Source organism: Bison bison, unplaced genomic scaffold (genome assembly GCF_000754665.1).
Source record: "Bison bison bison isolate TAMUID 2011002044 unplaced genomic scaffold, Bison_UMD1.0 scf7180017864317, whole genome shotgun sequence".
Lineage (NCBI taxonomy): Eukaryota > Metazoa > Chordata > Mammalia > Artiodactyla > Bovidae > Bison > Bison bison.
In genome coordinates this window covers 3,759,674-3,783,603 of record NW_011494889.1, presented here as the reverse complement: position 1 = coordinate 3,783,603, position 23,930 = coordinate 3,759,674, and the positions used below count along the sequence as shown (strand labels likewise).

The window sequence follows — 23,930 nt, the reverse complement described above, 5'->3', positions numbered from 1 at the left end:
GTACTGGAGTGGGGTGCCATTGCCTTCTCCGAATATGCTGTCTAGGTTATTTATAGCTTTCTTCCAAGGATAAGTGTCTTTTAATTTCATGGCTGCAGTTACCATCTGCAGTGATTTTGTAGCCCAAGAAAATAAAGTCTGTCACTGTTTCCATTGTTTCACCATCTATTTGCTATGAAGTGTTGGGACCAGATGCCATGATCTTCATTTTAAGCCAGTTTTTTCACTCTCCTCTTTCACTTTCATCAAGAGGCTCTTTAGTTCCTCTTTGCTTTCTGCATAAGGGTGGTGTCATCTACATATCTGAGGTTATTGATATTTCTCCCAGCAATCTTGATTCTAGCTTGTGCTTCATCCAGCCTGGCATTTTGCATAGTATACTTTGCCTATAAGTTAAATAAGCAGTGTGACAATATACAGCCTTGACGCACTCCTTTCCCGATTTGGAACCAGTCTGTTGTTCCATGTCCAGTTCTAACTATGGCTTCTTGACTTGCATGCAGGTTTCTTAGGAGACGGGTAAGGTGGTCTGGTATTCCCAACTCTTGAAGAATTTTCCACAGTTTGTTGTGATCCACCCAGTCAAAGGCTTTGGTGTAGTCAATAAAGCAGAATAGATGTTTTTCTGGAACTCTCATGCTTTTTCTATGATCCAACGGATGTTGGCAATTTGCTGTAGCCTTCTCTTACTTGAGCTCTTTCTTTCTTTTCTTTTGGCTGCACTGGATCTTCCTGTGGCGCCCAGGCTTCTCTTGTTTCAGTGTATGGGCTTCTCTAGTTGTAGCGTGTGGGCTTAGTTGTTCCACAGCCTGTGGGATCTTCGTTCCCCTACCAGGGATCTCACTCACAGTGCCCTGCATCGGAAGGCAGATTGTTAACCTCTGGAGCACCAGGGTAGTCCCTCCTGGAGTTCCTTCTTCCCAGTGCAGTGCTTTCCTGGACTTCTGAGACCAAGACCCTCAGGGTACCTTCATGTCAGGAGCAAGAGATACCCCCCATGCCTTGTCCCTCCGTAGCAGGAAGGTCTGGCTGTCAGAAACCAGAATTTTAGTTTTCTGAGTGCCCAGATGACTCAGAGCCTCCAGATATAGCACTGAGGGTGGGAAGGGGTGGAGCAAGTTGCCCCCCGCCCACCGCTGGGGCCACAGCAGGGACACAGGGAGGAAGCAAGGCTGGTCGGGTGGACAGAGTCTTGCAGTGTTTAAAGCAGTGACCTCACCTCTCTCTCCTAGTTTGTCTGAGGGAGACGGGAGGAAGGGTGGGGGCTGTGAGCCTGACACACACAGCTTTGCTCAGAAGATTCCCAGCAACCCTCTTGTCAGTGGCTCTGCTTATTCATGGATGCAGAGGAATAATTGTACTTACACGCTTCACCCCCATACAAATGTAGGCACAGATGTTTCTAGAGACAGTAAGTGGAGTGGTGGCAGGTTCTTTCATACAGGAGAATGGGGTGGAGGCTGAGAGGCAGGCTCTGGAGTTCACGTTGTAGCTCTGCTGTTACAGGCTGGGTGATTGTAAAAGGTTTTTTTTTTTTTAATGTTTATTGTTTATTTGACTGTGCTAGGCCTTAGCTGTGGCACGTAGGATCTAGTTCCCTGACCAGGGATCAAACCCCGGCCCCCCGCATTGGGAGCGTGGAGTCTTAGCCACTGGACCACCAGGGACGTCCCAGACTGTAGACGTTAATGTGATTTTTCTGTTCCTGTTTCCTCACATGTAATATGGTAGTCAGATTGGGACCGACCTCCTGAACGGTCATGAGTTTTAAATGAGATAATCTGCGAGAGGCCTCAGGGGCCTGGCCCGGTACCACTGCTCATTAGGATTCTGTGTGTGTCTTGGCCAGCGACGACCAGATCCTGGAGTGGTGTGGGGAGGACGCCATTCACTACCTGTCCTTCCAGAGACACATCATCTTCCTGCTGGTGGTGGTCAGCTGCTTGTCACTGTGCGTCATCCTGCCCGTCAACCTCTCAGGGGACTTGCTGGGTAAGGACTCCTCATCTTGCCTGCGTTGGGCCCCAGGCAAGGCATCAGCCCTGGGGAAAGGGCTCATGGTGCTGGGTCAGAGCCCTGGCATTCCTGCTGAACTCAGATGTGAGAAGGTCTCAGGGTGACTTTCTGAACTGGCCCATTTGATTAAAGATCTGGTGGAGAATCCACCCCAAACCTGGACCAAGAGTTGGGGACTCTAATATCTAAGTAGGAGAAAGACCTCAAGATTTGCAAGATCGGAGCTTTCAGAGTGTGTTTTATAGCTTCCTGTCGCCACCCAAATCAGGTGGCCACAGTTAGTGGATCTGGAAGATGGTTGTGATGCTCAGTAAAAATCCGAGTGTGAAATTCTATTTCCAAGTACCCGTAGGAATCCAACATCCAAAACACCATCGTAAATCTACTTCTTTTTTTTTTAAGGGTTTTTGATGTGGACCATTTAAAAAAAAATCTTTATTGAATTTGTTATAGTATTTCTTCTGTTTTATGTTTCGGGTTTTTTTTGGTTGTGAGGCATGTGGGATCTTATTAATAATTCCCTGACAAGGGATCAAATCTGCACCCCATGCATTGGAAGGTGGATTCCTAACCACTGAACCACCAGGGAAGTCCCATTAATCCACTTCTTATACCCAGTGATTCCCAGATTTGGTTTTGGGAACAGCTTAGGATGTTTCTAGATTTCCAAAGGGATGCCACGAGAATCTCAAAGAAAGATGAAGTCAAATTTTGACTTCAGGTAGGTTGAGAAGAAGTTGTCAGGAGCATATTGGAGTAAAGCAAAGGCCTTGGGTGGTGTAGCTCTGAAGACTGGACAAGCGTCACCATCCTCGGACTGGTTTGGATATCATATCCTTCCCCTCCTCAGAGCTCCACAAACCAAGGCTGCTCCCCTTACCCCCCTCATGTCTCTAGTGTGACCCTGAGTATCTGTGCTTCTCTGCAGACAAAGACCCTTACAGCTTTGGGAGGACAACAATCGCAAACCTGCAGACTGAGTGAGTATAAGGTGGCCAGGCATGAGGGTGTTGATGGGTGAGACCGAGGAGAGGGTGGACTCTGGAGCCCAGGATAGGCCAAAGCGAGAGGGTTAGCATCCCAAAGCTTCTTTGCCGCTAGCACCTGTCCCTGGGCTATGGGCGTGGACACGCCCCGGGCTGCTGCTGTTTTGCAGTGGATCTTAGGAGACCTGGGGGTGTCACGTGGGGCTGGGGTGCATTTGTCAGCACAGTGCCCTCTATAAAGGGGCACTGGCCATGCCACCTCTGTCGGAGGAATCTGTTTTGATGAAGCCTTTGGCCTTCAGCTCAGGGCCATGAAGGTAACCAAGCCCAACCCCTGCCCTCCAGCCCCTGCCTGGGGGCCCAGCCTTGATGGCAGGTGCTGTTCCCTTCTCCCCACAGCAACAACCTCCTCTGGCTGCACACCGTCTTTGCTATCCTTTACCTCATCCTCACCGTGGTCTTCATGCGACACCACACCCAGTCCATCAAGTACAAGGAGGAGAGCCTGGTGAGTAGGGGGTGGTCTGGGCATGTGCTGGGGAAGGTCTCAGGTGGGAGCCAGAAAGGAGTGCAAGGGGGCCTCAGACTTGCATGTGTGTGCTCAAAATTGGCATTTAGAATTTTTTTTTGTTTGCTAGATTGTTTTCGTATTTGGCTATTACCCGCCGTTTTGCCAACTAGCCTTTAGATTTGTGGGGTTTGGGCTTGTAGTTACTGATTCTAAGTAACTTCCAAGAAATTTGACTTGACAGCAGCTCCTTCTCTCTCTGCAGCCCACAACTTGACGGGGGTAGGGGAGGTTTCTCTTGTTACTGAGTCACTCAGTCATGTCTGACTCTTTGTGACCCCATGAACTGCAGACTACAGCATACCAGGCTTCCCTGTCCTTCACCATCTCCTGGAGTTTGCTTAAGCTCATGTCCACTGAGTTGATGTTGCCATTCAACCATCTCATCCTCTGTTGGCCCCTTCTTCTACCCTCAGTCTTTCCAAGCATCAGGGTCTTTTCCAATGAGTTGGTTCTTGGGTCTGACTCTGATATGCTGTGTGACCTCTTTTGAGTCACCTCCCCTCTCTGGGTTCTTTCTCAGTCTCTTGTCATGCAAAGGAGGCTCATAGAAATTGCTTTGGAAATGTATTTTTTCTTGGCTGTGCCACTGTGTGACATGTGGGGTCTTAGTTCCTTAACCAGGGATTGAACTCATGCCCCTGCAGTGGAAACACAGAGCCCTAACTGCTGTACTGCCAGGGAATCCCCTGGAAGTGTATTTTTGATTGCCTAGAAAAGATGCTATGTAAATAACAGACTTCAAGGCTCTGTCAGGCTTGGAAGATGAGCCTCTAAGCCCCTGAGCCCCCAGTGTTTTCCTTGGGGAGGAAAACAGGGTGAACAGCTTGAATAGGGTGTCCTTCTGCAGACTGGCTTGCCCTGGTGACTTTTCTCGCTTGGGTGTTTCTCTGGCAGGTGAGGAGGACCCTGTTTGTCACGGGACTCCCCAGACATGCCAAGAAGGAGATGGTGGAGAGCCACTTCCGGTGAGCAGGGCCATTTCCGCTGGGAGGGAAGGGGAGCACGGCCACCTTCCTGGTGGGACGGGCACCTTAGATGAGCTTGGGCACCCACAGAGAGCCCCAGAGGGCCTGGCCCAGCCACAGAGCCTTGGATACTACTGTGGGCAGGCTCTGCTGGGGCTGCAAGGGCCTGGGCTGGGGTGTTGCATCCTCTGCCAAAAGCCACGTGACTGCAGTAGCCAGAGTACAGGCCAGCATGTGGGAACAGAGAAACATCTCGAGAGCTAGTGGGGAAAGAAAAGGATTCACAGGAAACCCTCCCTCCCCACCAAAAAAAAAAAGGATTCACCCTGGGCTTCTCCGTGTCAACTTTGCAGAAGAAGAGATACCTGAGAAAGAGTGGTCTTGGAGGGGAGGGACCTGGGCCTGCATTTCATGGTCCATTCTTCTGATCAGTGTGTGTTTCCTGAGTGAGCACTCTGTGTCCAGAGCTCTGTCCTCAGAGCAGCACCTCCTTTCCCAGCAGCCTCCTCTGAGCACCTGCACAGGGATCCTGCAGGGGGAGGCTAGAGAAAGGGCTTTCCTGTGAGAAGGAAATTATGTGTGTACAGTGCCATGAATGCAGAGCATCATATGGCACATCAGGAAAGGGGGTGGTACGGGGGGAGCAGGCCAGAGACTCCCAGGATCCTGGGCTGGAGGGCTGGAACCCCAGCTAGGGAGCTGAGGTTTCAGTCTCTGTTCCTTCCTCATCAGCAGTCAGTAATTTGTAGTATGGGTTAAGGGTTGGCTGTGGCTTAGCTTGGGCTTCCCTGGTGGCTCAGTGGTAAAGAATCTGCCTGCAATGCAGGAGACCCAGGTTTGATCCCTGGTTTGGGAAGATCCCTTGGCTAGGAAGATCCCCAGGAGGAGGGCATGGCAACCCACTCCAGTATTCTTGCCACTCCAGTATTCTGGAGAATTCCATGGACAGAGGAGCCTGGCAGGCTACAGTCCATTGTGTCACACAGAACACAACTGAAGCAACTAAGCAACAGCATGGCTTAGCTTTGCCTTATTTATGAAGAACACTTTCTAAACAAACTACTCAAGTTCAAGTTCAGTCGCTCAGTCGTGTCCGACTCTTTGCGACCCCATGAACCACAGCATGCCAGGCCTCAAATTACTAGTATAAACAGAATTGTAAAATGAAATGTTTAAAATTTATTGACTAACCTCTCTTTCAGAAACTCAAAGCATTTTAGAAATATTTTTCTGTGTGTAAACACCGGATACTGGAATCATTTTCCTTGATTCCTTGAAACAGCTCTCCCAAGTGTCCTGTTAGGCAACATCTGGAAACAGTGTGTGTGTACACGCCCAGCTGTGTCCGACTATTTGTGACCCACGGACTGTAGCCTGCCAGGCTCCTCTGTCCGTGGGATTTCCCAGGCAAGAATACTGGAGTGAGTTGCCATTTCCTCCTCGGGGGGATCTTCTCAACCTAGGGATCTAACTCACGTGTCCTACATCAGCAGTCAGGTTCTTTACCACTGAGCCACCAGGGAAGCCCTTTGGAAACAGTAGCTCCACTTAATGTATTTCTTAGAAAAAAAAAAGTCTTTGCATTCCCATTATGAACACTGAATCACACTTTCTCCTATTTTAGGAAGCCCTTCTAGTGAACACTGCTGCAATCCATGGGGATTGATGTGTGAATCAGCCTTGTAGCAAGGATGTTGTTCTCTTCTTCAAACCTCCTATTGGGACCTGAAATTGTGACAATTTCAGGCTGTCTGTCTCTCACTAAGATGTACACTTTTCCAGGCTCCACACCCAGTACCTGGTGCCTGGCATGAAGTAGATAGGCATTTACCTGGTTCAGGAATGCCCAGGAGTTGTACATATGATTATGTGCGTATGGTGACGGAGCATCATATGGTGGGTTCAGGTATGGGTCCTGGACCTGGCCACCTGGGTTCCCTTCCTGGCTCAGACATGCACTCGCCGTGTGATCTTGATCACAAGTCATTTTACCTCTCTAGCATTTGTTTTCTTCATCTGTAAAGTGGGCACAGAAACCTCACAGGTCATGGTAAGGATCAGATAAATTAATGTTCTTACACTGCCCAGCCAAGAATAAGTATACATGCAGTATTTTACTATGATCTGTGAATGCATTTACTGGGCTGAGGGTCCTTTGCTTTCATTAGACCTGTGATTTTTCAAAAGGGTCACAAACTGAATAGGATTTCAGTGATGGTCTAAGGTAGATAATGACCTGGAGCAAACAACAAATTTATTCCCTTGCGTGGGTAGAGGAGGTAATGGATAGTGTTATTTTTTTCTCCAAAAGAAGTGCTGATTTAAAACCAAGTAGATGTAAACTTGTCAGTGTCAGGCAGTTACTTCCTTGTTATTAAAAAGGACCTCTTTGTATTATACTTCAAAATTTCCCCCTTTGGTAAAAGACAAAGAGGAAAGAGGTCTCCACTGGTGCAGAAATGAAAATGTAATTGCTCTGCCAGCCTTGGAGTCTTTGGGGTCTCCCCTGCCAGGGGTTCTCTTTCCCAGTGGTCTTCTTTTGCTTCCGGGGCACAGGGACGCGTATCCCACGTGTGAAGTGGTGGAGGTCCAGCTGTGCTACGATGTGGCCAAGCTGATTTACCTGTGCAAGGAGAGGTAAGGGAGGCCTGGCAGGGCGGTGGGCATGGGCAAAGCTGGCCTGCAGCTTTCTGGCCCCTTCCCTCTGAGATGCCCACCTTCCTTCCTTGCTGGCCTCGGCTTCCCCAGCGAGGATGGGAGGAGGGTGGCTCTGCCCTTTTCTTGCTTAGAAAGCTGGTGGTGACCAGTGGGTGATGACGGGTGCAGGCTGTGAGTCACACCACAGGATTGCCAGTCTGACGTTTGTCCCTCCCACTACAGAAAAAAGACTGAGAAGAGCCTGACCTACTACACAAACCTGCAGGTGAAGACAGGCCAGCGCACCTTCATCAACCCCAAGCCTTGTGGCCAGTTCTGCTGCTGTGAAGTGCGGGGTTGTGAGTGGGTGAGGGCCCACACCCCACCGGGGGCGTGGGTGCTGGGCCCCCTGACACCCGCACAAGGCCGCGTCATCACAAGGGGTTGTGTCCTCTGATAGGAGGACGCCATCTCCTACTACACGCGCATGAAGGACGGGCTGATGGAGAGGATCACAGAGGAGGAATGCAGGGTCCAGGACCAGCCCCTGGGAATGGCCTTCGTCACCTTCCAGGAGAAGTCCATGGCCACCTAGTGAGTGTGGGTGTGTTCTGTGCTTCCAGACAACTTGCTGTTCCTCTTGGGTTGAGATGGTCCTGCTGGACCGCCATCTCTGGGGTTTGTTTGTGGCATCTGCATCTCCTTCTCTGGCTGTGGCTGGCATGGGGGGCAGCCACCCACTCCACTCACTCCCTTGATGAGCCCAACCTGTGTCTGTGTGACGACTGGGCTTGGGTGATTGCAGCTGGTTGTCATAGCCTCACCCCACTGCCGGGCTCTCACCAGCTGCCCAGGGATCCTCTTGCCTCTGTGGCCCAGCATTTTCCCAGGTGGGGTGTACACACCCTCCTTCATATACCCACTCTGGAATCAGATTCTCCTTCCGTGTGTGTCCTTCCCATCTCCCTACAGAGGCACCACTGGAGGCGGAATGCTCACTGCTGACAGGAGCCTCGCCCAGGGGAGTGGGTTTTCACCTCGGCTCTAGCTCCTAAAGCACTCTCATGCCTGGGATCTCCATGTCACCTTGTGCTGGGGGCAGCAGGGGATGAGGGCAGGAGGGGGAGGCGGAAGGGAGGTGACCCAGCAAATGCCCCACTGCCTGCCTTCCCTGCCTTGGGCTTCATGAACCCTGGGAACAGACCCCCTGGATGTGCCCCGCAGATCCTGAAGTGAGGCGGGGTCGGGGGAAGGCCAGTGAGAAGGGGAAGGGTGTTCTGAGATGGGAATGGGGGGCTGGTGGGTTCTTTGTGGGAGACTAAGGGGGGAAAGAGTGGTGAAGGTGGATGTGGGAGTCCTAGGGAGGGGTATCTTGGGGTCGTAAGTAATGCAGTCTAATGCTGCTAGGGAGTCTGCGGGGAGGTGGGGGAGTGAAAAGGTGAGGCCGTGGCCCCGGCAGGGGGATGCAACCAGAGCCCAGCTTAACAGGCAGCATGTAGCAGGGGGGCAGCACGCAAGGAGGAGCCCCCTGTGTTGGGGTGACGGGAACAGTATAGGAGCTTTAGTCAGACAGCTGGGATGCAAACCTCACTCTGAGAGCCTGCATTTCTTCATCTGTAAAATAGTAACGGTAATCCCTGACTGGCAGGCTTGTTCTCAGGACTGAACAAAGTTCTGCTCATAGTGTGCTAAGAATGGCATCTCTTTCATAGCATTAATTATAATAAGCTAATGATAAAGTAGCACCCCACTCCAGTACTCTTGCCTGGCAAATCCCATAGATGGAGGAGCCTGGTCGGCTGCAGTCCATGGGGTCGCTAAGAGTCAGGCACGACTGAGCGACTTCACTTTCACTTTTCACTTTCATGCATTGGAGAAGGAAATGGCAACCCACTCCAGTGTTCTTGCCTGGAGAATCCCAGGGACGGGGGAGCCTGGTGGGCTGCCGAATATGGGGTCACACAGAGTCGGACACGACTGAAGTGACTTAGCAGCAGCAGCAATGATAAAGTAGAAGTCCTGCGCCACGGGGCTTCCACTCTCACATGGTCCTATTTGCCACATGTGTACATGGTACCCTGAGGGGTCTAGACCCTGGCCATTTCTGCATTTCCTGGCAGCGTCCTGAAGGACTTCAACGCCTGCAAGTGTCAGGGCCTTCAGTGCAAAGGTGAGCCACAGCCTTCGTCCCACGGCAGAGAGCTCCGCATCTCCAGGTGGTCGGTCACCTTCGCCGCTTACCCCGAGGACATCTGCTGGTGAGCCCACAGCCAGGAAGGGGTGAGAAAGAGGCCGGGGTGTCCTGTGGGGCGGCCCGAGTCACCTGGAAGCACAGGTTTGACTCAGGGAGACACACACTCTCCTGCACGCCTCTGGGCTGCGGGTAGGGGGCATCATGGGGGGGCCTGTCTACATCCAGGGCTTCACTCCAATGTTTCTCCCTGGCATCAGCAGTGTCCAGTAGGGTTATAATAGGAGCTGTGTGTGTAATTTTAAGTTTCCTTTTAGCCACATTAAAAAAAGTAAAAGAAACTGGGGAGTTCTCTGCTGGCCTAATGGTTAGGATTCCAGGCTTTCACTACCGTGGCCTGGCTTCAGTCCCTTGTCGGGGAACTGAGATCCTGCAAGCCATGTGGTGTGGCCACAAAAACCCAAAAATTAAAAATAAAGAACAGGTCTAAAAAAAATATTAAAATTAACTCTCATAAGAATTCTCTCTCTATATATATAATGTTATCAGGTTAACATGTAATCAATTTTTAAAAATTGAAAAGTTTTGCAGTCTCCTTTTCCTATGTTGTGGTCTTTGAAATCCAGCATGTATTTGGCATTTCTGGCCCATCTCTGTCCAGACCAGCCACATATCAGCACTCAGCAGCCACCTGTGACTTGAGGCTGCTGTATCAGACAGGGCAGGCTTGCATTTAGTGCCAGCTGCCTCTGGCCTGGGGCACAAGCTGGTGACCTGAGCTGTGTCCGCGGGAGCCTGAAGCATGATGCCCAGGGCAAGGATGGCCCGGCAGAGGCCTCGGCTCGGCTCGCCGTCCAGCCTGGCCTCAGTTCCTTGTCCAGAGCAAGCTTTGGGCCCTCGCCTCTGCTGGCTGTGCGTCAGCCCCTGGCGGCTCTGCTCTTTGGTTTCCTGACCTTTCTAAACTTGGAACTGGTTATCACTCTGCTCTTGGTGGGGGCAAGAAGCCAGGGAGTTCCCAGCTGGGCCTTTTGCCTTTGTCCCCTGCCTCCCTCCTCCTCACACCCCAGCTCATGGGCCCCTCGGGGGTCATGTGTCTCTAGTGTGTCTGAGAAAGGCCACGTGGAGCCTTGTTTGCTCTGCTTGGAGGCTCCTGGTGTCTCTTCAGGTAGGTTCTGGCCCCAGACTCTAGCTGAGGAGCCATGTTAGCAGCAAATAACTTGTCTCCCCGCTGAGCTCACAGGGACCCCAAGTTTGACCTTCTTGGAGCTGAAGGTCAGTGCAGGACACTTGCCTGTGCTCCTGAGGTCAGAATGAGCCCTCAGCTGGAGCCCTCGGTCTAGTCGCTTGCCTTGCCTGAACCTGACCTTCTGACCCACCTTAGCCAAGTGCACTGTTGGTGTCTTAGGTGACCAGAGCCTGAGAGATAAGCCTCCAGGGCCCGTGTCCTCCTCTCTGCAGGAAGAACCTCTCCATTCAGGGCTTCCGCTGGTGGTTCCAATGGCTGGGCATCAACTTCATCCTCTTCGTGGTGCTATTTTTCCTGACCACACCCTCCATCATCCTGTCCACCATGGACAAGTTCAATGTCACCAAACCCATCCATGCACTGAATGTGAGTGACCGTTCTGCAAGACCCCTCCTGGCGGGGCTGGCGATAAGAGGGTGGAGTGGGAGGTGGAGGGATGAGGCCAAGGGCTGGGGTGGCAGGGTGGGGGTCAAACTAAACCAGGAGTTTAGTTTCAAACTGAACCACTCGACTCATGTCTATGTTTTTAAGCCCTGGACATATATGGCAGCATTTATTACAATGTGTTTATAGTAATGTTACGTGCATATATGTGTGTGTGTGCATGCATGTATATGAATGTGTATAGTGAAGCCGCTCAGTTGTGTCTGACTCTCTGCGACCCTGTGGACTGTAGCCTACCAAGCTCCTCCATCCATGGGATTCTCCAGGCAAGAATACTGGAGTGGGTTGCCATTTCCTTCTCCAGGGATCATCCCAACCCAGGGATCAAACCCGGGTCTCCCGCATTGCAGGCAGACGCTTTACCCTCTGAGCCACCAGGGAAGTCCATGTATGTGTGTATGTGTTACTATAAAGATATAGATACAACTCTAATGGAATCAATCTAAATGCTCAACAGTAGGGGAGATTTGAGTTGAATGAGGTGTATTCAGTCTGATAGACCACTAAGCTTTCATTAAAAAATTACATAGACTTTGTGGCAGACATAGGGGGCGTATGATAAGATCAGCATATAAAATTATCTCTCAGCAGTGGTCACAGTAATGTGCCAGTGAAGTGTGCTGCTATGGGGAGTGGCTAGCAAAGAATGAAAAAACATCTTTTGCTCTCTGGGGTAGCAGGATCATGAATCAATTATTATTGTTGTTTTTTTTTAAAATTTCAGTTTCTGGTAATCTTGTTGTAAAGTTATTTACTCTAGATAGCTAATGAATGATTTTTTAAAAAATCTTACATGAATTGATAACAACTAAACACTCCCTAAAATGGCATCTACTTGGTTTCCCATAATTGGCTTTGCTGAAATATCATCCTCAGTCTTGTTTTTTTCAGTTCCACTTGGCATTTGGTTAATCATACCCTGGAAAACACACAGTGGACAGAGGGCCTGAGGGCCTGGTCCTAACTCTGCCATTCCCTAGCTGATGAATTCTGATCCTTGCTTTTTCCTCTAAGGACTGGTTTTTCTTCTATAACACTCTGCCGTGTTATACTCATGGGGCTGTTGTGATAAATGGCTCAATAGATAATTTTAAAAATGCATAAGTTTTGTTGAGATTTTCAGCATGTCATTGAAGAATTGATGCTTTTTGAACTGTGGTGTTAGAGGAGACTCTTGAGAATTCCTTGGACAGCAAGGGGATCAGACCAGTCAATCCTAAAGGAAATCAGTCCTGAATTTTCATTGGAAGGACTGATGCTGAAGCTGAAGCTGAAGAACTGACTCATTAGAAAAGACCCTGATGCTGGGAAAGATTGAGGGCAGGAGAAGGGGATGACAGAGAATGAGGTGGTTGGATAGCATCACTGACTCAATGGAAATGAGTTTGAGCAAGCTCTGGAAGTTGGTGATAGACAGGGAAGCCGGATGTGCTGCAGTCCATGGGGTCACAAAGAGTTGGAAATGACTTAGCGACTGAACTGACTGTGTGGTTGGGCTTCCCAGGTGGCTCAGTGGTAAGGAATCTGCCTACTAATGCAGGAGATGCAGGTTTGATCCCTCAGTTGGGAAGATCCCCTGGAGAAGGAAATGGCAACCCACTCCAGTATTCTTGCCTGGGAAATACCATGGACAGAGGAACCTGATGGGCTATAGTCCATGGGGTCCCAAAAGAGTTGCACATGACTTAATAACTTAACAACAACAGTGTACCGTCAAGGCCTATTCTTTTGAGGAAGGATCTGCTGATTAGAATTCCCTTTTGTCCATTTTACGGAGAACATACCCTTATTTCATTGTTTGTGATTCTAGTTTTAGTTTCTTACAGTAAAGCAAGATCTTAAAGATACTTGCAAAAAGTACAGAATCCTAGATTTCATTTTCCTTGCTCTTTTCCAGTTAATTTACGGTCAAATTCAACAGCATTTTTCAGAAATTCACCTTTATCAAGTCTTTCCAAAGTGTCCAACCTAGTTTTCAAGGAAAACTTCTATTGTTACAAGGCTCATTTTTTCAGAGAAGGTAATAAGTTAATCAAATCATGAAACCGCAATAACAAGTACAACAGGCAGAGACCGGGTCGGGAACTAACATGGCACAGTTCTGGGGAGCTGAGAGTGGGCCAGTGGGAGCTGAGTGCGCCAGAGGCTGGAGAGGGGCCCTGGCCATCAGTACTACATCTTCCTGTGGTGTCTGCTGTTGGCTTTTTATAGGGAACAGAAGAGCTTCTCTATCTGGCCAGGAGGATGAGTGGAGTTCAGTTGTATGTGAAGTTGCTTTCGTCCCTCTAAAGCGCTGCACAGGGACTTGCCTGGAGATCCAGTGGTTAAGACTTGGCGCTTTCACTGTAGGGGCGTGGGTTCAATCCCTGGTCAGGGAACTAAGATCCCACATGCTGTGTGGCATGGCCAAAATTAAAAAAAAAAAAAAAAGAGCTGTGCAAATGTCAGGTGCTGTTATCATCTATTCAGCCAGCATTATGGAATATCTACCCTGTACCAGGTACAGCATTGGTTCTAGGGGACAAATATGACCAAAACCCCCGAGTTCACTGAGTCGCCATGCCAACAGGTCACGACCCAGATCGCCCAGGCTCACAGCTCTCTCTGCTATGGACTGTTTTCTAGAACCCCGTCATCAGCCAGTTCTTCCCAACCCTCCTCCTGTGGTCCTTCTCTGCCCTGCTCCCCACCATCGTCTACTACTCTACACTGCTGGAATCTCACTGGACCAAGTGAGTTTTCTGAGACTCACCCCTGAGGGAGGGGTCTCTGGCCCTGCAGCCTACCAGCGCGATGGGCACACAGCAAGGGCCTTCCTGGGAATACCTGGGGTATCTGAGGGACTGCGAGGGCTCACGTCTGACTTCCTGCAGGTCAGGAGAGAACTGGATCATGATGACCAAGGTCTACATATTCTTGATCTTCATGGTGCTGATCCTGCCCTCCCTTGGCCTCACCAGGTACACATTACCACCTCCTGCTCTAAGTTCAGAACCAAGGTCACATCCAGAGAACGCTGTCTCCAAGAAAATGCAAATGGTTTGGAAGTGGATCCAAATTGTTAACGACATTTAAACCTGTCATACCCCCTTGGAGTGCTGTTGTGCCAGCCCACTGATACTTTCAGAGATAGGTTCTTTCTGCCTTGAAAACAAAAATGCTTAAAAATGAAACTTATCATGGACCTTCCACTTAGGGAGCGAGTCTAATTGTGGCTTTGGTTATTCTGAGGAAGGAAGCTTTTGTGAAAGCAGGCCCTGATAAGTTATGTTGAAATAAGTAACCAGTGTACATGCAATGTAGAAAACCAATGTAGATCTTGAGATTAGGCCTTTTACAAAACAAACAACAATCAAAAAAAGCAGAAAGCAAAAACAAAGAAAGAAAATATAGGTATGATCACATGGAGTATTGGAAATAAATTCTTACAGGATTTATTTTTCTTTCAGTTTGGATTTTTTCTTCCGGTGGCTCTTTGATAAAACATCCTCAGAGGCCTCTATCAGGTTGGAGTAAGTATCGGCCACATTGAGTTCTGGCTCTAGATCCCGGATGAATGTCCCCTGGGGCTGGGCCTCGGACGACAGAGGGGGAGGGTAGTCTGTGCTTCAGCGCCTGTAGCCTCCCCTTCACCCCTCCAGCTTCCTGGCTGGGCTGCACCCTGGGAACTGACCCACTTTGTGCCACGTGTGCAGAAATGTGGTTAATCTTTTAGGTTAAAACTCAATTAGTGACAGTCTCCTTCATCCTTTGAAACTTACTGAAAACAGAACCGCTTGGGGAAAGGGAACTGCTAGGTCTCAGGGGTGCCAGGGAAGGGAAAGGGAAATAGTGATTAACACTGCAACCAGAATAACTGTCTGGGCCCGGGTTATTTTTGCTATGAGAGTGGAGTTAAATTAATTTCTAAATGTGTGTCCTTGTTAGTATTTTCAGCTTATACCACACCCTTTTAATAACAATATCTGTTATTTAAGAAGATGCTCTGCTAAATGCTTTCTTCTGTTTCTCATCGAATCTTCACAACAAGCTATGAGGCAGAAATGATGACTATTTCCATTTTACGGATGAGGAGACTGAGGCCCAGAGGTGTTGAAGAACTTGCCCAAAGCTACCCAGCCAGTTAAGAGACAGAGCTGGGATACAGCCCAGCCCTCTGGTACTACACTGTAGGTCCTGATGTAGACCCTAAGGTTCAAGATAAACTTTTCTAAGGGAGTGTTCACAGGGAGGCCTGCGCGTGCCTATCTGAAAGGAGAGAGCGAATTTTCTTAAGTTCTCGCTAGGTAACCTGAGGACTTGGGAGCTGGCAGCCACAGACACACTGAACCCAACTAGCTCAGGTCTAGGTTGACAGTGATAGCCAGATGGCCAAATCCATGGTTAGTTCTCAGTCCCTCCTCTGCCCAGCTGCGGGCTCCTCTCCCTCCCTGGGTGCTCAGCTCACACACCCGGCGGCTCCCCAGGTGCGTCTTCCTGCCCGACCAGGGCGCCTTCTTTGTGAACTACGTCATCGCCTCGGCCTTCATCGGCAACGGCATGGAGCTCCTGCGGCTGCCCGGCCTCATTCTCTACACCTTCCGCATGGTCATGGCCAAGACCGCGGCCGACCGCAAGAACGTCAAGCAGGTACGAGGGTGGACGTGGGTGCTGCCTTCGTTCTAGAGCCTCCCCACCAACCACGTTTACCTAGCGGAGTGCCAGGCACCATGCTCAGGGCCTCCTAGTTCGGCCCAGGGCCCCACTGCGGGGAATGGAGGTGTGAGGCACCTGTGTGAAGGTGGCCTGGCTACATCGTCCTCTATCCACTCTGTCTTGGGCAGAGGAGAGAGTGGGGATTTTTGCATTTTAACTGGCCTGATCTCACACACACACACACACACACACACACACACACACACACAACTAAGATCCATACATTCCTTTCCCATAGCCCTCTATTTGCATAAATTGTTAGATAACCCGAGAGGTCAAAGGCATTTGGGACTGATGGCATTTGTTTCAAGACTCTAAATTGGGTGTGTGGGGTTCTCTTTTACTCTCCTTTGCTGTTGTGGGAACCATGAGCAGAGAGGCCCTGCATCCTGTCACTGAAAACTTCAGAGCCCCTGTGAGATGGGCCCTAGTGGAGCCCACCTTGCAGACGCACAGACTGAGCCACAGGGAGGTCAAATGCTTGGCTGAGACACACAGCTCGAAGGGGCGGAGCTGACCTTGGGTCTGACGCCAGAGTCTGCTGAGGATCGTTCTACAGTCAGACGTATCCCCTCTGTCCTTTGGAGGCTCACAGGCCTGTTGGGTAGACATGATTAGAACAAGGAAAACACTATGAAAACATGAGTCATCATGCCTCGAGAGGTCTGGGTGTGAGCTAAGTGAAGCTGGAAGAGGCTTGTGGAGGAGCAGAAAGGGCCTTGCTTGAGAGGTGGGGGTCACTGTGAGTCTCCCATTTCCAAAGTCCTCCCCGACGTGTTCTCCTCGACCACCTCAGAGAGCACGGAGGTGGGCTGGAGTGGACCAAAGCCCTAAGTTCTTCACCATCTCGCGATCGCAGAACCAGGCCTTCGAGTACGAGTTTGGAGCCATGTACGCGTGGATGCTGTGCGTCTTCACCGTCATCATGGCCTACAGCATCACCTGCCCCATCATTGTGCCGTTTGGTGAGTGGGCCCCAGGGTAGGTGGGTGGCTGGTTCCGAAGGGTTCCCCAGGACAGCCAGCACCAGGACGTCATGGAGCGCCCCAGACAGAGGGCCTCTTGTAACCCCGAGAACCACAAGCTGTGGCTCATAGCCACAGCCACACCAAATTTAATTTCACTTCTCGTGGATTGCCACCACTGTCCTTCCAAACTGAGACCTCTCTGAGTCCTCCTCCGGTCTGATGGCCTCTGCTGGCTGAGTGCTTCGTTCTCAGCTGGTTCTCAGCCAGCAGCACTGGGGGAGGCCTTGAGTTTGTCGCTGTGGCCGCCACTGTCGCCCTCCATGTGGATTACCACACTTCACTCTCTTGCTGCTGCTACTGCTGCTAAGTTGCTTCAGTCGTGTCCGACTCTGTGCGACCCCAGAGACAACAGCCCACCAGGCTCCCCCGTCCCTGGGATTCTCCAGGCAAGAACACTGGAGTGGGTTGCCATTTCCTTCTCCACTTCACTCTCTTACAATCCTTCAAAGCAGGTCTTGTTTCTGTCCCCTTTTCACAGATGAAGCACTTAACGCTGTGCTAGTGAGGAGTGGAGGCAGGATTTGAACTTAGGACTTTGAAGGCCAAGGTCTCCTTGACTTAAAAGGCCAAGGTCTTGCAAATAAAATACATCCTCAGGAGCTGGCAACAGATGGAAGACTCTGGAAGGAAAGAGAACATCCGGGAGACTGTTGGCTGAGGTTTAGGAGGAAGTTTTCATTTTCTGTATATAATCTCTTGTACTATTTTAAAGATCTACAGTAGTGTTACTCTTTCAAAGCAACAACAATTTTTTTTTTTTTTTTAAGAACCTGACATAATAGAAAAGGCTGCACCTGGGTACCTTCTGTGCCATCCCTGGGTTTAGACCCTTGGGCCTCTGTTGACAGGGACGGTGCAGGGGGTCGGCTTGGGTGGGAAAGGAGAGGAGAGTGGGAGCACTGAGGGGCAAGGGGAGGGGCTCAGCCTGCTGGGGGGTGCTCAGTGTGGGAGGAAGTTGAGGCCAGGCATCTGGGTGTAAAATCTCCTCTTTCCCCAAAATGGTCCTAGAACTGCAGTGATCCAAGAGGATACACAGAAACCTCTACTCCCTGGGGTCAGAAAGAGGCTAGGAAAGGGGAAGAAGAGAGGAGAGAAGGGGAGAGGGGGGTTGGGGAGAGCGAGAGCCAGGAGATGCAGGTACACATGGAGCCCAGCAGCTGCCTTGGCTCCAGCTCTGGCACAAAACGTGCCTCCAGGAGGCAGGGGGCAGAGCAGCCCCTGGTCCCAGCCGAGGTCCAGCTCACAGCCCTGGCTCTGCAGGCCTCATCTACATCCTGCTCAAGCACATGGTGGACCGGCACAACCTCTACTTCGCCTACCTCCCGGCCAAGCTGGAGAAGAGGATCCACTTCGCGGCTGTGAACCAGGCCCTGGCCGCTCCCATCCTGTGCCTCTTCTGGCTCTACTTCTTCTCCTTCCTGCGCCTGGGTAAGCAGCCCTGCCACCTAGGGCAGGGGTGGAGGGCAGGAGGCCACCCCCAACCTCCCATTCCCACATCAACACCAGCCAGTCAAATCTCTCACTGCTTTAAGAGCATCAACTCGGTGTCCAATCAGAAGGTGGTACCCCAGGGTGAGGGCTGATTGGGTGCAGCACTGACAACCTGTTTCCAAGCTCCTGAGGTCAGCTGTAAGCTGGGGAAGGCCAGGTCCATTGCCCCAGATAGCCTTCAGGGAAGATGAAGGGACTGGACCAGAGGAGAGAGGGAAGTTTGTCCGCGTGATTCTTTTAGGGTGTGGATGGGCCCAGGTCCTCACATGGCACAGTGTGGAGGAGGTAGAGGCAGGCAGCAGGGAAAACTGCTACTCTTGGGAAAAAGGAAAATGCAGAAGAGATGCCTGACTCTGCCCAGGGCACTGGAGACTGGAGGGAACCAACCCAGCAAGGAGGTTGGCCTCTTGCCATTGACTCAGTGCCCCAGTGTCCAAAATTGACCCGGGATAACGACAGCTATTCAGTGCGTCACTCTGTGTGCCCCTGGGGGTGAAGACAGCGTCCCAGCTGCTGGAGATGGTGGGAAGGGGGAGGGAATGATGTCTTCTCTTTTATTTGTGGCCTGAGGGAGAAGCCACACAACAGTTCGTGCAGCAGGTGTGACCTCCCTCCATCAAGGCTGGCATCCCTCTGTCCCCAGGTCTGAAGGCTCCCCTCACCCTGTTCACCTTCCTGGTGCTGCTGCTCACCATCCTGGTCTGCTTGGCATATACCTGCTTTGGATGCTTCAAGCACCTCAGCCCTCTCAACTACAAGGTAAAGGGCCCCTGCCCCGCCAGAGTCTGGCAGAAGATGGTTGGGTTCATCCTCCAGCCCTCCTATGGGAAGGATATGCCTTCCCATATCAACAGATCAGCAGCCCTCTCCAGATTTTATTTATCCACAGGGAAGGCGTGGGTAGTTGGCTGTGATGTGTAGCTTCCCCGCCCTCCCCTTCCCTGCTCCGTACGCTGCCTTCCCCCCACCACCCCATCCTCTCTTGGGCTGCTGCTGGTAGCTTTGTGCCAGCTGGTACTATTATTCTGGGTGTTAATAGTCTGTTTGTTTAGAGGGTGTTAGTTCAGAAAGATCAGTTATGTTTATCATTGCAAGTTTTTGCTGTTATCTGCAGACAGAAGAATCGGCGAGTGACAAAGGCAATGAGGCGGGGGCCCACGTACCTCCACCGTTCACAGTAAGTGTGTTTCTTACCCGAGCGCGGAGCACCTGCACAGGCCCAGCCAGATGGGCCTTGCAAACACGCTTTGATCTTCTCAAGACAGAAGTCCCCTGATCATGTGGCAGGAGGGTTTCTGAATTAATGTCATTTGAGAAGGAATCCCTGGTCCCTCCGGATGTTTTCTCTTGCATGTGTGAAGCCACATCCATCACCCAGAAGATAATTAGTTTTACCACGATACGTACCGGTCCCCCTTGGTTTCAGTTCCCTGCTCACTTTCCTTCTCTGCGTATTTCATGCTTGGTGAGTTTTGTTGTTGCTGCTGCTGTTGTTTTTTCAGTTGGAGGATCATTACTTTACAATGTTGGGTTAGTTTCTGCTGGACAACAGTGTGCATCAGCTATAAGTATACTTATACCCCCTCCCTCCTCCCTCCCACCCCTCATCTCTTTCCTTCTCTGCATGTTTAAGCTTGATGAGTTTCGATCTTTACTGAAGCCATTTCTCAAGGCCCTGTGGTTTGATGAAGGTTTATCAGAGCATTTCATCAGCACCTGCCTGTGTGAGGTGCTTCACGAGGCGTTAAGAGGGTGTCACACTAACTCCTCTCTGAATTCAGTAGATGAGCATGGCACCTGCTTTGGAGGAGGACACCGAGTTAGAAAGATACCAGGACTCCTTTCCTTCCTGGTTCTCCCTGCTTCTGGCTTCCAGGGTCCTCCTCCTGTGGTGGGCTTGGGAAAGGAGAATGGAGCCCCAGGCTCCCAGAGCTGTGACCGCCGGCCTGGCAGATCGGGCTGGGACTGACCGACAGGGCTGGGACAGTGCCGATCTGAGTCAGTAGCAGTGTGCTTTCCGCTGGCTCCCTCCCACGTGTCAGGCACTCTTATCAGTGTCTGTCCTTGGACCAGCTCTGGAGGTTTCAGGAAGATTCATCGTCCAGAGGCACAACTCTGAGTGTGCCTGCCAGAGACGGCAGGTGGCGGATATAAACGCCTCATTCTCAGCCTGGTTTGGGGTTGGCAGCCGGAGTCTGGGATTGAGAGGAAGCACAGCCTGCACAGATTCGCTCAGCTCCTCAGAAGTCCCACTGACAGCATTCTAAACCTGTCCTGTGTTGATAGACCTGATTCCTATAAAAAGTTCCTCTAGAGTTGAGGATGTTTTGTCTCCTCTGAAAAAGAGGTGGGCTTTCTTCTCTAGCACCATGAGAACTACGTGGCTGTGCTTTCTGATCTGCTCTGGCTACTGGGAGAATGTGCCAGTTGCTATCTTTTAGGTCCTCATGTCCTAAGCTGATGTTGTTTATGTGTCCTTTATGAGAATTCTGTTGTGTCTTCCTGCTGGAGGGAGTTGGGACAGTAGGGGGAGAATGGGGTCTGGAATCTCGTGCCCAGCCCTCCCAAGCACTAACACCCCCATTTGTTGGCAGCCCTACGTGCCCCGGATTCTGAACAGCTCGTCCTCAGAGAAAACAGCCCTGTCTCCGCAGCAGCAGACCTACGGCGCCATCAACAACATCAGCGGGACTGTTGCGGGGCAGTGTCTGGCACAGAGCCCGGAGGACCATGTGGCAGCCGCTGACCAGGGGGACTGAGGGCTGGGGAACTGCAGGGCTGGTCCAGGCTCGGGGCCCTGGGGACTCAGGAGGTGAAGAGACAGGTGGAGAGGCGGCTGGCCCTCGAGCTCAACCAAGTTCAGGACTTCTTTCCACCTGTTTTAAGCACAGCCACTCTAAAGAGAAGAAAGCAGAAAGGGGCTCTGGCCCTTGGCTGAGCAGGGAGGGCGGGACCGCCATCAGGTGGGGTTCTTTTGTGCACAGGTGCAGCCCTGGACTCTCACTTGCTCGCCTGAGGCTCTATTTCTTTCCAAGTCCCCCTCCTCCTGCACAAGTGCCCAGCTCTGTGGCTGGGATGATGGCCCTGGTGATTTTTAGCAGGATCATGTGTTGAAACTGTGTCCCTCCAACCCATGAGCATGGTGACAGAATCAAGGAAGAGGGGGCTGCACCGTGTGGAAGACCTTCTCCCTCTGAGCATCCAGACACTGCCCACCCCTCTCCAGGCACACACACATACCACCGATAACCAAAGAGGCTGCAGCAGCCACAGGCCTAAGATGGGTTCCTGATGGTGGTCCAGGTCCATCCCAGCTTCGCCTCACGGGTACCGGACCCTTCCCACCCCTGCCCCACCCTGGGAGTCAGCTGCAGGAAGCAGGAGGGGTTGTGGGCCAGCGCCAGGCTGCAGCAGGCTTCTCCATATCCCCACCAGGGTTTTTTTTTTTTCTTTCATGTTGCCAGTGACATGGTGGCTGGGTCGGGGTCACCTGCACGGCAGGGACCATGAGGACCACTAATAAAGTGCCCACTCAGCCAGACTGCAGAGAGCCAGCCTTCCCTGCCTCTTCCCATCCAGTGCATGGGGCTCCATCTGAAGCCCTTGATTCCATCTGTCTGTTCCCTCCAGAAGGAAGAGTGCTCAGAGCCTCCTTGAAGCCAAGCGAGAACTATAGCCACAGAAGGAGGGGCTCAGCCTCTTGCCTTTTCTCTCCCAACCAGACCCCATGGCTGCAATGCTTCTTTGGGCACTTGCTGGAGAAGCCGCCTCCCAACTGCCTCCAGGGGGCGCCCGAGGCACAAGCCTGCATGATGGGTGTGGGTGGGCAGAGCTGGGAGGCTGCCTCCAATCGCTGAAGCAGGCAGTGAGGGTCCCCAGTAGTCACTTGGCTTCACTGCCTCTGCTCCGAGCTGCCCCTGGCGGGGACCCAGATGGGCAGAGTGGCCTCTTGGTGCCCCCAAGAATGGAATGGGACACCGTCCCAACACAGCCCGCAGGCTTGCCAGCTCAGCAGGAAGGGGCACCCTACGTGGGATCGGGGCTCAGCAAGTCACTTGTTCCAGCCACTCTTAGAAGAAAAATCATTTATCATCAAAGCCATGTTGCTTAGCAAGTGCGTGGGGCGTTCGCGTGGAAGGGTGAGCCTGGGGTCCCAGCACGGGCAGGGGACGGCAGCAAACACATTCCTGGGGAAAGGGGCATCTCTCCCCATAGAGGACCAGAGATGGGGAGTGGGCTCCCCGCCAGCCCCACTGCTACTGGGAGCTGGGCTGCGAGACCAGGGACTTCTCTGTGAAAGGGCGGGTGTCAGGAGGGAGCCTGCTGTGCTAGGGCAGGGGCTGCCGGGGAGGTGACAGGCCCCGCCGGGGTCACTGCCGCTCCTGCAGCCCCACGAACTTGCGGATGTCCTGGGCAAGCAGCTCTGGCTCCTCAAAGGCAGCAAAGTGGCCCCCACGGGGCATGTAGGAATAAGAGATGAGATTCGGGTACTTGGTCTTCAACCACTTTTCTGGCAAGTGCATCAGCTCACAGGGGAAGGCAGCAAAGCCCGTGGGCACATACACCTTCAACCTGGAAGAGACGGATATTTCATTGAGGGGCAGGCCGGGCTGGCTCTCCCGCACAACCGGGGTTCAGGGAGCTGGGGGGGAAGGTCAAATTCGCTCAGCCACATGGATCCATAAAAGGACAGACCTAGGTTTTAAGCACCCACCTCAGCTCCAACCCCATAAGGGCCCTCTTTTCTGGAAGGGCTGCCCCAGCTGGAAAGTGTGGCCGAGGTGGGAACAGTCTCCAACTCCCACCTTTGCTCCCTTTTCCCTTTGCTGCTGCCTGAGGGTCTCCCTATGAGATCTGGCAAGGGGTCCAGGGAAGTTCCAGAACCATTGTGCCACCTAAGGCTAGCCTTGGCCCTGGGGGAGCCCCTGGGGATGTTTGGGGACCAGGCCTGGCAGCAAAGGGAGCTGTTGTCTCTCTTCATTAGCTTCTGTGAGCTAATTCTAAAGAGAGGCCCAGCACCCCTGACCTCCTTTAAATTGTGTCCTATTCTACACACCTGGTGTGAACCCAAGGCTTGGCTGCACTTTTCCATATCAAATGTCCTTTGAGTCCAAGCGGGCCACCTCCCTCTCTCTGTCTCACAGGCATCCTCCCCAGAAGCCCTTTTCTGGGCTCAGCTGGACTTACATCTCATGCTTATTGACTTGCCCCAGGTTCTCCTTGTAGAAGCGCTGGGAGGAGGTGATGGTGCCTGTTGTCCAGTAGAGCATGATGCCCGTCAGCAGGTCGTCCAGGGAGAACTTCCTGGGAAAGCAGACCGGAAGGCCATGCTCAGGGCCAGGTGCGCCTGAGAGGTGCCACTTTCAAGCTATGTGTCGGGTGCTGTGCCCACCTGGCACCCCTCCTTGGGCCTCACTGCCCGCTCAGTGATCTTATTTCTCCCTGTGCTACAGGCAGGCCTGGTCCAAGGTCACCAGTTACCATGAAGACAGGTAATGTAGAATGATGAGCACGTACAAGGCAGGCTGTCATCCTGGGTGGTGTCAGCCAACCCCCTCCCTGACCTGCCTGCAAAGGTTCAGGCCGGATGGGAAGAAGCAGGTGTGGTCAACTGAACCAGGAGCTTGGCTGGTCACCGCTGGGGGGGCTGTGGGGGGGGG

The 23,930-nt window shown here is 51.9% G+C and overlaps 2 protein-coding genes across 6 annotated transcripts in view; one reads left to right on the top strand and one right to left on the bottom strand.

The window, feature by feature from the left end:
- The window catches only part of TMEM63A (transmembrane protein 63A), a 36,934-nt gene extending 15,123 nt beyond the window's left edge, over nt 1-21,811 (top strand). Inside the window, exons 7-24 of the mRNA XM_010852865.1 lie at nt 1,850-1,992; nt 2,945-2,996; nt 3,402-3,510; nt 4,468-4,538; nt 7,095-7,175; nt 7,419-7,542; nt 7,636-7,769; nt 9,296-9,433; nt 10,825-10,978; nt 13,682-13,788; nt 13,930-14,016; nt 14,506-14,568; nt 15,523-15,685; nt 16,611-16,716; nt 18,040-18,207; nt 18,914-19,029; nt 19,385-19,447; nt 20,865-21,811. Coding sequence (XP_010851167.1) covers nt 1,850-1,992; nt 2,945-2,996; nt 3,402-3,510; nt 4,468-4,538; nt 7,095-7,175; nt 7,419-7,542; nt 7,636-7,769; nt 9,296-9,433; nt 10,825-10,978; nt 13,682-13,788; nt 13,930-14,016; nt 14,506-14,568; nt 15,523-15,685; nt 16,611-16,716; nt 18,040-18,207; nt 18,914-19,029; nt 19,385-19,447; nt 20,865-21,029 — 2,044 coding nt within the window. The 3' untranslated portion in view covers nt 21,030-21,811. The remainder of the gene's footprint in view (nt 1-1,849; nt 1,993-2,944; nt 2,997-3,401; nt 3,511-4,467; nt 4,539-7,094; nt 7,176-7,418; nt 7,543-7,635; nt 7,770-9,295; nt 9,434-10,824; nt 10,979-13,681; nt 13,789-13,929; nt 14,017-14,505; nt 14,569-15,522; nt 15,686-16,610; nt 16,717-18,039; nt 18,208-18,913; nt 19,030-19,384; nt 19,448-20,864) is intronic.
- Nucleotides 21,812-22,338: 527 nt separating this feature from the next.
- The window catches only part of EPHX1 (epoxide hydrolase 1, microsomal (xenobiotic)), a 37,641-nt gene continuing 36,049 nt past the window's right edge, over nt 22,339-23,930 (bottom strand). For all 5 annotated transcript variants that reach the window (XM_010852864.1, XM_010852862.1, XM_010852860.1 and 2 more), the window contains 2 exons: nt 23,458-23,574; nt 22,339-22,842 (listed from right to left, as the gene is read on the bottom strand). In XM_010852864.1, the coding sequence (XP_010851166.1) occupies nt 22,641-22,842; nt 23,458-23,574 (319 nt within the window). In that variant the 3' untranslated portion in view covers nt 22,339-22,640. The remainder of the gene's footprint in view (nt 22,843-23,457; nt 23,575-23,930) is intronic.